At 43.8% G+C, this 16,420-nt stretch overlaps 1 protein-coding gene across 3 annotated transcripts in view; it reads right to left on the bottom strand.

Moving 5' to 3' along the window:
- Positions 1–305: 305 nt before the first annotated feature.
- Positions 306–16,420, bottom strand: part of LOC139365172 (cytohesin-1-like) — a 118,848-nt gene continuing 102,733 nt past the window's right edge. For 2 of the 3 annotated variants that reach the window (XM_071102614.1, XM_071102615.1), the window contains exons 10-13: positions 6,242–6,318; positions 3,786–3,854; positions 1,743–1,897; positions 306–1,134 (exon numbers count right to left, since the gene is read on the bottom strand). In XM_071102614.1, the coding sequence (XP_070958715.1) occupies positions 1,056–1,134; positions 1,743–1,897; positions 3,786–3,854; positions 6,242–6,318 (380 nt within the window). In that variant the 3' untranslated portion in view covers positions 306–1,055. Of the gene's footprint in view, positions 1,135–1,742; positions 1,898–3,785; positions 3,855–6,241; positions 6,321–16,420 lie in introns of all 3 variants that reach the window. The other variant, XM_071102616.1, reaches the window with a different exon arrangement.

Here is a 16,420-nt window from a genome sequence, read left to right as displayed (position 1 = left end):
GTGTTTCGGTGTGTGTTTTCACAACAAAGTTAGCACGTCTAAACTGCTGTCAAACAACTGGGGATACATATGAACAACAAAGAGTCAGGGGCAAACAGCTATGGAGGAATATAGCTATCAAAGCTCAATTATTGTCACAGATTATGTGCATATAAACAGGCAAATGTAATGGCAAACATGTTCATTTTAAAAACTCATTGTAAATGAACTCTTCCTTCAGTTACTGAGTGACAGTTTGGACAGAGTCTAAGTTTATCCTGATACAGACCGATCCAGAGCCAAGTAACAATCTCCTGAGAGGCAACTTTGACAGAAAGACTTCAAAAAAGTTTATTCTCGTTTCAAAAAAATTGTCGGTTGGCAATATAACCCATTCCCCCTCAGTCTTTCTAAAAACGTTATCAAAAAGTAAAACTGAAACCCAAAAGCTCAAGATTCTGAGGGAAATATATACAGTAGTAAGCTCTACAAACACACGTTGCCCATCATATTAACGTATACAGAAAAGCATCTCACCTTTCCTTTTGAAAGCTAGTAAGAATATTTTGGTTGGGATGCCACAACAACTCCATCAGACCTGCTGAGTTTAGATGAGGTGTGTGTGTGTGTGTGTGTGTGTGTTGTGTGTGTGTGTTTTGTGTGTATGACTTCAGTGTACGACATTGGTGTGTGTGAGAGTATGGGTGTGTGTGCACATGTCTTTTTGAGGGAGGGGATCCATTTTACCCAGAAAGCGATAGACCCCTCCCTCCCAAAATACACACAGCAAAGAGTTTAGAGAGAGACGGAGAACATTCGGCCACAGAGACAGGAGCAGGGGGAAGAGGAGGAGGGGGAGGCAGGACAGCATGCACCCTGTCCTGTTGGTCGGTCTGTGGAATCCCAAAGCTAGAGCCTATCCCAGAGAAATGCTGACCGAGGCAAGAGGCCCCAACCCCCAGTCTGCAGCCCCTGCCCCAACCCCATCCCCAGGCCTGAAAACACAAGTATCAGGGTCTCAGCAGGATGGGTCCAAACTCTCTCAACGGGGGGAAGAGGAGGAGTCCTGAGCAGCTCTAGTGTCTCTTCATGGAGGAGACCTTCTTCTTGCGGGTGGCCAGCATCTCATAGAAGGGATCCCTGCTGATGGCAGCTCTGTGAGGGTGGGGGTAGAAGGGGGGTAGTCAGTACACTCCCCTGGTGGGATAACCTAGTTTATTATCAATGTGTATGGTGGAAAGGAACAGAGGTCAAAAGGAAGCTACAGGTATTTTAGGATTACACATGAAATTAAGAGAGTATTTTAGGATTACACATGAAATTAAGAGAGTATTTTAGGATTACACATCAAATTAAGAGAGTATTTTAGGATTACACATCAAATTAAGAGAGTATTTTAGGATTACACATCAAATTAAGAGAGTATTTTAGGATTACACATCAAATTAAGAGAGTATTTTAGGATTACACATCAAATTAAGAGAGTATTTTAGGATTACACATCAAATTAAGAGAGTATTTTAGGATTACACATCAAATTAAGAGAGTATTTTAGGATTACACATCAAATTAAGAGAGATAACGGGTAACTTTTTATTTGAATAGTATCTAAATTAGGGCTTCCATAACCCATTCATAACAAAATCCCAACACATCCATAACCCATTCATAACAAAATCCCAACACATCCATAACCCATTCATAACAAAATCCCAACACATCCATAACCCATTGATAAGTTGTTGATAAGCAGTAGTACTGACTTGATGCTGTTCATCCACTCATCCTTCTCCTCGGTGGTGGGAGCAGAGATCCTGTAGAAGGTGTGGTTCCCCTCCACCACTCTGCCGTCCGCCTCCGTCTTACAGGCCTTGATCACCTGGTCTTTGTTCTCTGGGATGAAGAGCTCAAAGCAGTTCTATGCAGAGGAGAGGAGAGGGAATCTAAATGGTGTTGTCTTGATTACTCAGGTCCTCCCTCCTGATCTTCTCTAAACACATTGGAGCAGAACATCTAAGGTTCCTCCAATCGGTTCTTCTCCTCCAAAACGTTTTGACAATGAGGCAAGGAGAGAGAATGTGAGGACTGTATCAGAACAGCTGAGTTTAAGAAGGTGTGCGTGTGTGTGCTCCCGCACATTGGCTAACCGGGGGCTATCTGCATTGTGTCCCACCACCCGCCAACCCCTCTTTTACGCTACTGCTACTCTCTGTTCATCATATATGCATAGGAAACTAAAAAGATTTTGCATGGGTCCTCAGATCCTCAAAAGGTTCTACAGCTGCAACATCGAGAGCATCCTGACTGGTTGCATCGCTGCCTGGTACGGCAATTGCTCGGCCTCTGACCACAAGGCACTACAGAGGGTAGTGCGTACGACCCAGTACATCACTGGGGCCAAGCTGCCTGCCATTCAGGACCTCTACACCAGGCGGTGTCAGAGGAAGGCCCTAAAAATTGTCAAAGACCCCAGCCACCTCAGTCATAGACTGTTCTCTCTACTATCGCATGGCAAGTGGTACCGGAGTGCCAAGTCTAGGACAAAAAGGCTTCTCAACAGTTTTTACCCCCGAGCCATAAGACTCCTGAACAGGTAATCAAATGGCTACCCGGACTATTTGCATTGTGAGCCCCCCCCAACCCCTCTTTTACGCTGCTGCTACTCTCTGTTGATCATATGTGCATAGTCACTTTAACTATACAGTACGTTCATGTACATACTACCTCAATTGGCCCGACCAACCAGTGCTCTCGCTCATTGGCTAACCGGGTTTTCTGCATTGTGTCCCACCACCCGCCAACACCTCTTTTTATGCTACTGCTACACTCTGTTCATCATATATGCATAGTCACTTTAACCATACCTACATGTACATACTACCGCAATAAGTCTGACTAACAGGTGTAGCCTCTACTCTTATTTCAAATGTCTTTTTACTGTTGTTTTATTTCTTTACTTACACCCCCCCCCCCACACACACACACACACACACACACATCTTTTTTGCACTATTGGTTAGAGCCTGTAACTGTAAGTAAGTATTTCACTGTAAGGTCAGTGTTGTATTTGGCGCACATGACAAATAAACTTTGATTTGATGTGCTGTTCCACACTACCACCAGGGGGAGACAACGTCTAGTCTGAGACATTATTGGACTATAATCTCCCCTTTCTGCCGAAGTGTGCACTTGTTCACTTCCCTTCATGGATTTGGAAGGAAATTACTGCAATACGGAAACTACCTCTAACCCATGTTTACACCAATCCAATGCTGTCCATTGTATGGGGAGTAGTGAACTGGTGCACACTTCAGCAGGAAGGAGATGACAGGATGGATCAGTCCAAAATCATTTTGTCATATCTCGCAGATCTCAGAAGAGAACTCAGGTCAATATTTGTCCATGTCACACATCATTAGTTGTGTTGAACAGCTATATGCCTCAATCGCAAACGAATGGGAGGTGAAATAACAGTCTTACTTCCTGATTATACTTCCTGATCATATTAAGATCAAGAAATTTGACGGTGTTCTTTTATCTCCAATGTGTGTGTGTTTTTACTATCGTTGTGGGAACCAGAAGTCTTCACAAGGATAGTAAAACAAGGAACATTTTGCCAGTCCCCACAATAAAAAAATGACTATTTTAGGCTTAGAGGTTAGGTTTAGGGTTACAATTAGGGCTAAGGTCAGGGGTCAGGGAAAATAGGATTTTGAATGGGAATCAATTGTTTGGTCCCCAAAGGAGAGTAAAACAAACGTGTGTGTTATGTGGTCGAACCAGCAAAGAGTGCAGTGTGTGCTTACAGGCTTCTTGTCCTCAACCTCCCGGATGCTGAGGTTCTCCAGTGGAATGATCCCTCTGGGCTCTTTGTCCTATAGGACAGAAACATGGAAGTTAAGATGAATCTGTTAAGAGGACAGAAACATGGAAGATTAATCTGTTAAGAGGACAGAAACATGGAAGATGAATCTGTTAAGAGGACAGAAACATGGAAGATGAATCTGTTAAGAGGATAGAAACATGGAAGATGAATCTGTTAAGAGGACAGAAACATGGAAGATGAATCTGTTAAGAGGACAGAAACATGGGAGATGAATCTGTTAAGAGGACAGAAACATAGGAGATGAATCTGTTAAGAGGACAGAAACATGGAAGATGAATATGTTAAGAGGACAGAAACATGGAAGTTAAGATGAATCTGTTAAGAGGGATATTACAAAAAGGCATATTACACTACAAAATGTGGTGTTACTAAAGGGATATTACACTACAAAATGTGGTGTTAGTAAAGGGATATTACACTACAAAATGTGGTGTTACTAAAGGGATATTACACTACAAAATGTGGTGTTACTAAAGGGATATTACACTACAAAATGTGGTGTTAGTAAAGGGATATTACACTACAAAATGTGGTGTTACTAAAGGGATATTACACTACAAAATGTGGTGTTACTAAAGGGATATTACACTACAAAATGTGGTGTTAGTAAAGGGATATTACACTACAAAATGTGGTGTTACTAAAGGGATATTACACTACAAAATGTGGTGTTACTAAAGACATATTACACTACAAAATGTGGTGTTACTAAAGGCATATTACACTACAAAATGTGGTGTTACTAAAGGGATATTACACTACAAAATGTGGTGTTACTAAAGGGATATTACACTACAAAATGTGGTGTTAGTAAAGGCATATTACACTACAAAATGTGGTGTTACTAAAGGGATATTACACTACAAAATGTGGTGTTAGTAAAGGCATATTACACTACAAAATGTGGTGTTACTAAAGGCATATTACACTACAAAATGTGGTGTTACTAAAGGCATATTACACTACAAAATGTGGTGTTAGTAAAGGGATATTACACTACAAAATGTGGTGTTACTAAAGGGATATTACACTACAAAATGTGGTGTTAGTAAAGGGATATTACACTACAAAATGTGTTGTTACTAAAGGGATATTACACTACAAAATGTGGTGTTACTAAAGGGATATTACACTACAAAATGTGGTGTTAGTAAAGGGATATTACACTACAAAATGTGGTGTTACTAAAGGGATATTACACTACAAAATGTGGTGTTACTAAAGGGATATTACACTACAAAATGTGGTGTTACTAAAGGGATATTACACCTCAAAATGTGGCATTACTAAAGGGATATTACACTACAAAATGTGGTGTTACTAAAGGGATATTACACTATATTATATTTTATTGTGAATGGAATATCCCTGTTAATGACATTACTCTGAATAATTTTTATACATTTACATAGTCATTTAACAGACACTCTTATCCAGAGTGGGTTACAGGAGCAATTAGGGTTAAGTGCCTTGCTCAAGGGCACATCTACAGATTTTTCCAATAGTTGGCTCGGGGCTTCGAACCAGCAACGTTTCGGTTACTGGCACAATGTTCTTAACCGCTAGGCTACCTGCCACCGATGAACACACAGTAGAGCAGTGAACGAGTACACAAACAGAACAGGTTACAGTGTGACAATCAGTTGAAACTCGCAACTGTAATATCTATCATAATGGCCATGTATTTATGTGTGCCTGTTGCAGACATTTAAGATACATTGAATTGAACATGATAACAGATGGCTTCCAGTTCCAGTCCAGTACTTACAGTGGTGTACTCAAAGTAATACAGACAGTTGTACTTACAGTGGTGTACTCAAAGTAATACAGGCAGTTGTACTTACAGTGGTGTACTCAAAGTAATACAGGCAATTGTACTTACAGTGGTGTACTCAAAGTAATACAGGCAGTTGTACTTACAGTGGTGTACTCAAAGTAATACAGACAGTTGTACTTACAGTGGTGTACTCAAAGTAATACAGACAGTTGTACTTACAGTGGTGTACTCAAAGTAATACAGACAGTTGTACTTACAGTGGTGTACTCAAAGGAATACAGACAGTTGTACTTACAGTGGTGTACTCAAAGTAATACAGGCAGTTGTACTTACAGTGGTGTACTCAAAGTAATACAGACAGTTGTACTTACAGTGGTGTACTCAAAGTAATACAGACAGTTGTACTTACAGTGGTGTACTCAAAGTAATACTGGCAGTTGTACTTACAGTGGTGTACTCAAAGTAATACAGGCAGTTGTACTTACAGTGGTGTACTCAAAGTAATACAGGCAGTTGTACTTACAGTGGTGTACTCAAAGTAATACAGGCAGTTGTACTTACAGTGGTGTACTCAAAGTAATACAGGCAGTTGTACTTACAGTGGTGTACTCAAAGTAATACAGACAGTTGTCTGTAAGAATGAACCATCTTCTCTTCCAGGTCTTGACGCGTCCCCCTGAGGAATAGAGAGACTGTGTTAGCCAGACTCAGGGGGGGGGAGAGAGAAAGAGAGGGATGGGCACCGGACAGCGGAGGACAGAGCAGCAGACAGGCAGACAGACAGACGCATGGATAGACAGACGGGCAGATAACAGGTATAAAACTACAACTCCCATCTCCCTACATTCCCCATCAAGCACCGCACAGTACCATGCTCCTCCGGAAACCCACACCATAGCATCTAGACAACCAGTTATTCTACTCTACATGAGAGAGAAGCATGAGATTACAGAGGAGTTCTGTTGACTAAACTGGGCTTTGATAAGACCAAGGTATTCTGTAATCGCCTTTTTACACTCTTGTGCCGGCCTGTTGGCTCCGATATGTTCTTTTCACATTTTCCTTTCAGAACAGTTCCAGCAACTATGGTGGATGCATAGCCGGGCCATCTCAGTACAGCTTGGTTCGGCTCAGCTCTGTAGTGAAAAGCCCTTAGCCTTATAGATTAGACAGAACCGTATATCATGTTTAATACTGTCTGAAACCTGAGTGCTCATTTTAACTGTCCCATCTCTCCTCTGTAGGTCCTCAATATAGCTGACTCAGGACTTAGTCTCTCCCAGAGTAGACAACCTCTAAAGGAGATCAACAGCCTCTCAGAGTAGACAACCTCTAAAGGAGATCAACAGCCTCCCAGAGTAGACAACCTCTAAAGGAGATCACCAGCCTCTCAGAGTAGACAACCTCTAAAGGAGATCAACAGCCTCTCAGAGTAGACAACTTCTAAAGGAGATCAACAGCCTCTCAGAGTAGACAACCTCTAAAGGAGATCACCAGCCTCTCAGAGTAGACAACCTCTAAAGGAGATCAACAGCCTCTAAAGGAGATCAGCAGCCTTTCAGAGTAGACAACCTCTAAAGGAGATCAACAGCCTCTCAGAGTAGACAACCTATAAAGGAGATCAACAGCCTTTCAGAGTAGACAACCTCTAAAGGAGATCACCAGCCTCTCAGAGTAGACAACTTCTAAAGGAGATCAGCAGCCTTTCAGAGTAGACAACCTCTAAAGGAGATCAACAGCCTCTCAGAGTAGACAACCTCTAAAGGAGATCAACAGCCTCTAAAGGAGATCACCAGCCTCTCAGAGTAGACAACTTCTAAAGGAGATCAGCAGCCTTTCAGAGTAGACAACCTATAAAGGAGATCAATAGCCTCTCAGAGTAGACAACCTCTAAAGGAGATCAACAGTCTCTCAGAGTAGACAACCTCTAAAGGAGATGCATAGCCTCTCAGAGTAGACAACCTCTAAAGGAGATCACCAGCCTCTCAGAGTAGACAACCTCTAAATGAGATCAACAGCCTCTAAAGGAGATCAGCAGCCTCTCAGAGTAGACAACCTCTAAAGGAGATCACAGCCTCTAAAGGAGATCAACAGCCTCTCAGAGTAGACAACCTCTAAAGGAGAACAGCAGCCTCTCAGAGTAGACAACCTCTAAAGGAGATCAACAGCCTCTAAAGGAGATCAGCAGCCTCTCAGAGTAGACAACCTCTAAAGGAGATCAACAGCCTCTCAGAGTAAACAACCTCTAAAGGAGATCAACAGCCTCCCAGAGTAGACAACCTCTAAAGGAGATCAACAGCCTCTCAGAGTAGACAACCTCTAAAGGAGATCAACAGCCTCTAAAGGAGATCAGCAGCCTCTCAGAGTAGACAACCTCTAAAGGAGATCAACAGCCTCTCAGAGTAGACAACCTCTAAAGGAGATCAACAGCCTCTCAGAGTAGACAACCTCTAAAGGAGATCAACAGCCTCTCAGAGTAGACAACCTCTAAAGGAGATCAGCAGCCTCTCAGAGTAGACAACCTCTAAAGGAGATCAACAGCCTCTAAAGGAGATCAACATCCTCTCAGAGTAGACAACCTCTAAAGGAGATCAACATCCTCTCAGAGTAGACAACCTCTAAAGGAGATCAACAGCCTCTCAGAGTAGACAACCTCTAAAGGAGATCAACAGCCTCTAAAGGAGATCAGCAGCCTCTCAGAGTAGACAACCTCTAAAGGAGATCAACAGCCTCTCAGAGTAGACAACCTCTAAAGGAGATCAACAGCCTCTAAAGGAGATCAGCAGCCTCTCAGAGTAGACAACCTCTAAAGGAGATCAGCAGCCTCTCAGAGTAGACAACCTCTAAAGGAGATCAGCAGCCTCTCAGAGTAGACAACCTCTAAAGGAGATCAGCTGCCTCTCAGAGTAGACAACTTCTAAAGGAGATCACCAGCCTCTCAGAGTAGACAACCTCTAAAGGAGATCAACAGCCTCTCAGAGTAGACAACCTGAGACATTTAAACGTGTTAACCCTCGCAAGGCTGCAGGCCCAGATGGCATCCCCAGCCGCGCCCTCAGAGCATGCGCAGACCAGCTGGCCGGTGTGTTTACGGACATATTCAATCAATCCCTATACCAGTCTGCTGTTCCCACATGCTTCAAGAGGGCCACCATTGTTCCTGTTCCCAAGAAAGCTAAGGTAACTGAGCTAAATGACTACCGCCCCGTAGCACTCACATCCGTCATCATGAAGTGCTTTGAGAGACTAGTCAAGGACCATATCACCTCCACCCTACCTGACACCCTAGACCCACTCCAATTTGCTTACCGCCCAAATAGGTCCACAGACGATGCAATCTCAACCACACTGCACACTGCCCTAACCCATCTGGACAAGAGGAATACCTATGTGAGAATGCTGTTCATCGACTACAGCTCGGCATTCAACACCATAGTACCCTCCAAGCTCGTCATCAAGCTCGAGACCCTGGGTCTCGACCCCGCCCTGTGCAACTGGGTACTGGACTTCCTGACGGGCCGCCCCCAGGTGGTGAGGGTAGGCAACAACATCTCCTCCCCGCTGATCCTCAACACTGGGGCCCCACAAGGTTGCGTTCTGAGCCCTCTCCTGTACTCCCTGTTCACCCACGACTGCGTGGCCACGCACGCCTCCAACTCAATCATCAAGTTTGCGGACGACACAACAGTGGTAGGCTTGATTACCAACAACGATGAGACGGCCTACAGGGAGGAGGTGAGGGCCCTCGGAGTGTGGTGTCAGGAAAACAACCTCACACTCAACGTCAACAAAACTAAGGAGATGATTGTGGACTTCAGGAAACAGCAGAGGGAACACCCCCCTATCCACATCGATGGAACAGTAGTGGAGAGGGTAGCAAGTTTTAAGTTCCTCGGCATACACATCACAGACAAACTGAATTGGTCCACTCACACAGACAGCATCGTGAAGAAGGCGCAGCAGCGCCTCTTCAACCTCAGGAGGCTGAAGAAATTCGGCTTGTCACCAAAAGCACTCACAAACTTCTACAGATGCACAATCGAGAGCATCCTGGCGGGCTGTATCACCGCCTGGTATGGCAACTGCACCGCCCTCAACCGTAAGGCTCTCCAGAGGGTAGTGAGGTCTGCACAACGCATCACCGGGGGCAAACTACCTGCCCTCCAGGACACCTACACCACCCGATGTCACAGGAAGGCCATAAAGATCATCAAGGACATCAACCACCCGAGCCACTGCCTGTTCACCCCGCTATCATCCAGAAGGCGAGGTCAGTACAGGTGCATCAAAGCTGGGACCGAGAGACTGAAAAACAGCTTCTATCTCAAGGCCATCAGACTGTTAAACAGCCACCACTAACACTGAGTGGCTGCTGCCAACACACTGACACTGACTCAACTCCAGCCACTTTAATAATGGGAATTGATGGGAAATGATGTAAATATATCACTAGCCACTTTAAACAATGCTACCTTATATAAATGTTACTTACCCTACATTATTCATCTCATACGCATACGTATATACTGTACTCTATATCATCGACGGTATCCTTATGTAATACATGTATCACTAGCCACTTTATACTATACTATGCCACTTTGTTTACATACTCATCTCATTTGTACATACTGTACCCGATACCATCTACTGTATCTTGCCTATGCTGCTCTGTACCATCACTCATTCATATATCCTTATGTACATATTCTTTATCCCCTTACACTGTGTACAAGACAGTAGTTTTGGAATTGTTAGTTAGATTACTTGTTATTACTGCATTGTCGGAACTAGAAGCACAAGCATTTCGCTACACTCGCATTAACATCTGCTAACCATGTGTATGTGACAAATAAAATTTGATTTGATTTGATTTTTTAAAGATCATCAAGGACATCAACCACCCGAGCCACTGCCTGTTCACCCCGCTATCATCCAGAAGGCGAGGTCAGTACAGGTGCATCAAAGCTGGGACCGAGAGACTGAAAAACAGCTTCTATCTCAAGGCTATCAGACTGTTAAACAGCCACCACTAACATTGAGTGGCTGCTGCCAACACACTGACACTGACTCAACTCCAGCCACTTTAATAATGGGAATTGATGGGAAATGATGTAAATATATCACTAGCCACTTTAAACAATGCTACCTTATATAATGTTACTTACCCTACATTATTCATCTCATAGGCATACGTATATACTGTACTCTATATCATCGACTGTATCCTTATGTAATACATGTATCACTAGCCACTTTAACTATGCCACTTTGTTTACATACTCATCTCATATGTATATACTGTACTCGATACAATCTACTGTATCTGCCTATGCTGCTCTGTACCATCACTCATTCATATATCCTTATGTACATATTCTTTATCCCCTCACACTGTGTACAAGACAGTAGTTTTGGAATTGTTAGTTAGATTACTTGTTGGTTATTACTGCATTGTCGGAACTAGAAGCACAAGCATTTCGCTACACTCGCATTAACATCTGCTAACCATGTGTATGTGACAAATAAAATTTGATTTGATTTGATTTGATTTGACCTCTAAAGGAGATCAACATACTCTCAGAGTAGACAACCTCTAAAGGAGTTCACCAGCCTCTCAGAGTAGACAACCTCTAAAGGAGATCAACAGCCTCTAAAGGAGATCAACAGCCTCTAAAAGAGATCAGCAGCCTCTCAGAGTAGACAACCTCTAAAGGAGATCAATAGCCTCTCAGAGTAGACAACCTCTAAAGGAGATCAATAGCCTCTCAGAGTAGACAACTTCTAAAGAAGATCAATAGCTGGGATATAAAACCAAACACTTGTTAAAGTTTAGACCTCCAAGAGTTAATGAGATCCTACTATGGGGAATGTCAAATAGTACTACTAACAATTGGCTCAAATCCTTTGCCTCTTTCACACCCGGCGGGGGTGTCTCTGGTTAACTCAGCAGCTCAGTGATCTGTGGCAGACCCCCGACCCCACCGCCACTCCCACTTCCTGTTAGGGAGAAACCTGATCAGAGCAGCAGATGGCAGCTAGCTCACGCTGGGAGGAAGAGATGCCAATAAACAGCGTCTGGGGGGGGGGGGGGGCAGGAAACTGGAACTAACCTGGAGATATGCTAGTAGGCTACTCACTCTATAGGCATCTCTGGCTGGAACTTTCTGTCGTTGGCCGTATTCACAGTGATATTTGATATAAACACCAGTCAATTTACTGTCTGAAGACACCTTTCTGTCCAATTAGGTCATTTCTGGACAATATTTCTGTCCGTTTAAGGGACCCCTTTTGCCTCCTCTAAGTCTAAATACCCTCCATCAAAACTAAATGGTATGGATACACCGTGTACATGGACACACACCTACATGCTCCAGGAGAAAACACCATACATACCATTTTTGATTAAAGACAAATCAATATGATGACATAAATGCTTGTCTGGCTGTTCAATGTCTGGCTGTTCAATGTCTGGTTGTTCAATGTCTGGCTGTTCAATGTCAGGCTGTTCAATGTCTGGCTGTTCAATGTCTGGCTGTTCAATGTCTGGCTGTTCAATGCCTGGCTGTTCAATGTCTGGCTGTTCAATGTCTGGCTGTTCAATGTCTGGCTGTTCAATGTCTGGCTGTTCAATGTCTGGCTGTTCAATGTCTGGCTGTTCAATGTCTGGCTGTTCAATGTCTGGCTGTTCAATGCCTGGCTGTTCAATGTCTGGCTGTTCAATGTCTGGCTGTTCAATGTCTGGCTGTTCAATGCCTAGCTGTTCAATGTCTGGCTGTTCAATGTCTGGCTGTTCAATGTCTGGCTGTTCAATGCCAGGCTGTTCAATGTCTGGCTGTTCAATGTCTGGCTGTTCAATGCCTGGCTGTTCAATGTCTGGCTGTTCAATGTCTGGCTGTTCAATGTCTGGCTGTTCAATGCCTGGCTGTTCAATGCCTGGCTGTTCAATGCCTGGCTGTTCAATGCCTGGCTGTTCAATGCCTGGCTGTTCAATACCTGGCTGTTCAATGTCTGGCTGTTCAATGCCTGGCTGTTCAATGTCTGGCTGTTCAATGTCTGGCTGTTCAATGTCTGGCTGTTCAATGTCTGGCTGTTCAATGTCTGGCTGTTCAATGTCTGGCTGTTCAATGTCTGGCTGTTCAATGCCTGGCTGTTCAATGCCTGGCTGTTCAATGTCTGGCTGTTCAATGTCTGGCTGTTCAATGCCTGGCTGTTCAATGCCTGGCTGTTCAATGCCTGGCTGTTCAATGTCAGGCTGTTCAATGTCTGGCTGTTCAATACCTCGCTGTTCAATGCCTGGCTGTTTAATGCCTGGCTGTTCAATGCCTGGCTGTTCAATGTCAGGCTGTTCAATGTCTGGCTGTTCAATGCCTGGCTGTCGAATGCCTGGCTGTTCAATGTCTGGCTGTTCAATGTCTGGCTGTTCAATGTCTGGCTGTTCAATGTCTGGCTGTTCAATGTCTGGCTGTTCAATGTCTGGCTGTTCAATGCCTGGCTGTTCAAAGTCTGGCCCTACTGAAAGTGCCAAGGTCGTTGAACTGTTACACCACCACCAACGTTAGTATGAAGACACTAAACAGACACACTAAGAAAAGCCATCTACCAAGACAGAAGAGCAGTGTTGTGGACACCATCTAACAGAGGTGTTGATCACAACAGGCCAGAAAAGACACACTTGTATTGATCATATAGCAGCGATGCTAATGTATATGATCACCTATCACACTACAGAGGTCATGAGAGGGCACTTAAACAATCGCCGTCCCGATATCCACATACCAGCACACTTCTTAGTATGAAACAATGGAGGCTGCTGATGGGAGGAAGGCTCATAATAATGTCTGGAATGGAGCCAATGGAATGGCATCAAACACATGGAAACCATGGAAACCATGTATTTGATACCATTCCACTCATTCTGCTCCAGCCATTACCACGAGCCTGTCCTCCCCAATTAAGGTGCCACCAACCTCCTGTGGTATTGGGCAGGTATTCTAAGTAGTGGGCTAGTGTGGACATTGGAACATGGCCACAAACACGTTCTCCTTGCTGCCATTTAGTCACTGTGTTATCGTCATCTTGTCCTCAGAACGTGACATATGAATGTTGAAACGACACTTGACAGACAGACTCATGTAGAGACAAATGGCAGAATCTCACAGCTGATGATATGACAGTTGATTGGCTTGGAGGAGATTGTGATTGATTGATGATTGGTTGACCACTTCAGTTCCTGTCAGTCACTCAGAGAGCGAGGACCCTGGCAAAAAATATCCCAGACAAGGCGGCTTTGCCCGAGGAGATTTTTGTTGGGCGGTGCAGGCAGGTCAGGGGGTGCCGGACTGGGGAGGAGTGGAGGAGGAGCGATCACCCATGCACAGGGGGGTCAGAACAGGGAAGGTTCGGAGGGACCTGGGTCATGTTTAGTAATGAGAGAATGTTTTGAAATGGAGTGAAACAGTGAGGTACTGTAACAGCTGAATTTGTTCAATAAGAAAGCAGAGTTTTGTTTTGCCAGGACATGACCCAGGACATGTTCAGCACTGGTCTCTTTTCACCACCAGCTTCAAGTCACATAAAATAGATTTTATAATTGTATCATACTGTGATTAACAGGGGCAACTTGGTTGTCAAAATGACTTTTAAATTGATGAGGAAGACCTCCGGATTTACATGACAAGTAAAATGTGCTTTCCTTGGTCCTATCAGATGATTCAATCTCTATTCCTAAACACACTAGCTAGTATGTAGCCTATATTCTAAACACTAATTATGTAGTGCACTTATGCATTGTTCCATAGATAGTCCCAGTTGGTCCCCACTCCCCTTCTCAACACACATCCCCCATTCTCCATTCTCCCCACCCCCACCTCACTGTAGTCCAGTCCAGCACCACACCAGACCAGACCAGACCTGGGATCACAGTAGTTGTTTTCTTTCAAATACTTTGAGCGTTTGAGTGATCTTGCCTGGAGGGTTTGGTACTTTTGGTTCCATTGTGCCAGGTGCCAGGCTAGCTCAATCAAGAGCTGCTGAAGTATTTGGAAGAAAACAAATGTTATTTGAACCCATGTCTGCACCAGACCAAAGCCACACCAGCCCAGGCCAAAGCCAGACCGGGCCAAAGCCAGACCATCACCCTTCAGGTCATTAACAGCATGACGGAGAGAGCAGAGCTGGAACCAGTTGGTGTAGCTGCAGTAGTCCCCTCTATGATCCCATTAAAGAGATATCAACAGCAGACATTGTTCTTGTCAGCCAGAACTTCTGATTTAATATTCACAATCTAAAATGCTGGTCAATTTTCAATATGTTCCTAAATGGTAGCTAATTGGTTGCTAATTCAAAAGGACTTCTATTCGTAGATCTGTCTTCAAACCCTTTGTCGTACTCTCTCTGGAAAGAGGAATACTGCAGCCCGCCAAAACACGGAGACTGAAAAGGTAAATCACCGCAGCATGACAGAGAGGTCAAACTCTTCACTACAAAACAGAATGGCCACCATGTTGTTCCCCGAGCGGCCTGACCAGGCAAAGCACCTAGCAACCGCCCGGCGACCAATACAGAGAGAGAGAGAGAAGCACGTGGACAAACCACCAGCTCAATGGAAGACCAACAAACATACAAACATACAATTAATAGTAGATTCAGTCGATGATGGCGGAACAAGGAAACCCAACAGCAACAAAATCCACAAATAACAACAAAATAACGTTCAAAGCGTAGAACGGAAATAAATGAAGGAGAACGGAAGCAAATGGTGGACCACCGAAAGCACCGCAGAGCTGAGAAGATGAACTAGTTTCTGGGAAGAGCAGATGTACATACCTCCTGAGGAAAGACAACAGCCAAAATCATGGAGCAAACAAACAAACGAGGAAGGAAAAAGAAAACAAAAATCAAATTAAATTATAAAAAAAAATCATAGCACCACTTCCTACTCATCTGATTGGGGGAGGGGCTCGATGCACTGGTTTACAATGTTGGCACTCGGAGGAAGAGCCCTTCAAAAAGTCATTTTGATATTTAAATTCATCAGGTTACATGGTTATATTATCAGATTTGATGAAAACTGATCAGTCTAATTTAGATTAACGATAGGCTACTTCTCAATATAAAGCTCTGGGTTAAGAGGAGTTATCCTGCAGTACATTAACAACCACCAGAGGGGGCTTCTGCTCACCCCAAATCATTTGAGTTCAATGCATTGTTACACTGGTGCCAACTTGTGTAAAGCAACGCATTGCACAGCACCTCCTCTAGGGTCCCAGTTCTTTCAGGCCAATTATTTCATCTTCCACCCAAATGAGTAGAACCTGAATGTCAATATTGACAGTTATGTATCACTGGAGTGTGATTGGAGACTTGTTCATCTTACTGGAAGGGTGGGAAAGACTCACACTGATTAAGGGTTTCAATTCAAGTTCAGGGTCCTATTCATTAGGCACCAAATGGGAGAAAATGGAACGAAACAGCGAGGTACTACCTGGACTTGTCCAATAAGAAACGCATATGTTCATTTTCCGTTGCAAAACATTTTGTACCTAATGAACATGGCCCAGATCATTGTGAATTTATATCAGAGTCATTGTGAATTCATCTAAACAGAGATCCACTGGGAAGCAGACAGGGTGGAGAATTAGGAAGTCCCTACGTCTCGGTTAGATGACAGGACATAATGTGGTTCTCTTTGCTGGAAGACTGATCATTGGGATGTCCTGGAAGAGTCATTGTAACATTAGAGGGGAAGGAAGCGTTGTCGTCATGTGTTCACTGGT

Source organism: Oncorhynchus clarkii, chromosome 13 (assembly GCF_045791955.1).
Source record: "Oncorhynchus clarkii lewisi isolate Uvic-CL-2024 chromosome 13, UVic_Ocla_1.0, whole genome shotgun sequence".
NCBI classification, from domain to species: Eukaryota; Metazoa; Chordata; class Actinopteri; order Salmoniformes; family Salmonidae; genus Oncorhynchus; species Oncorhynchus clarkii.
Note: the sequence above shows the minus strand (reverse complement) of the source record. Positions and strands in the feature narration are given on the sequence as shown.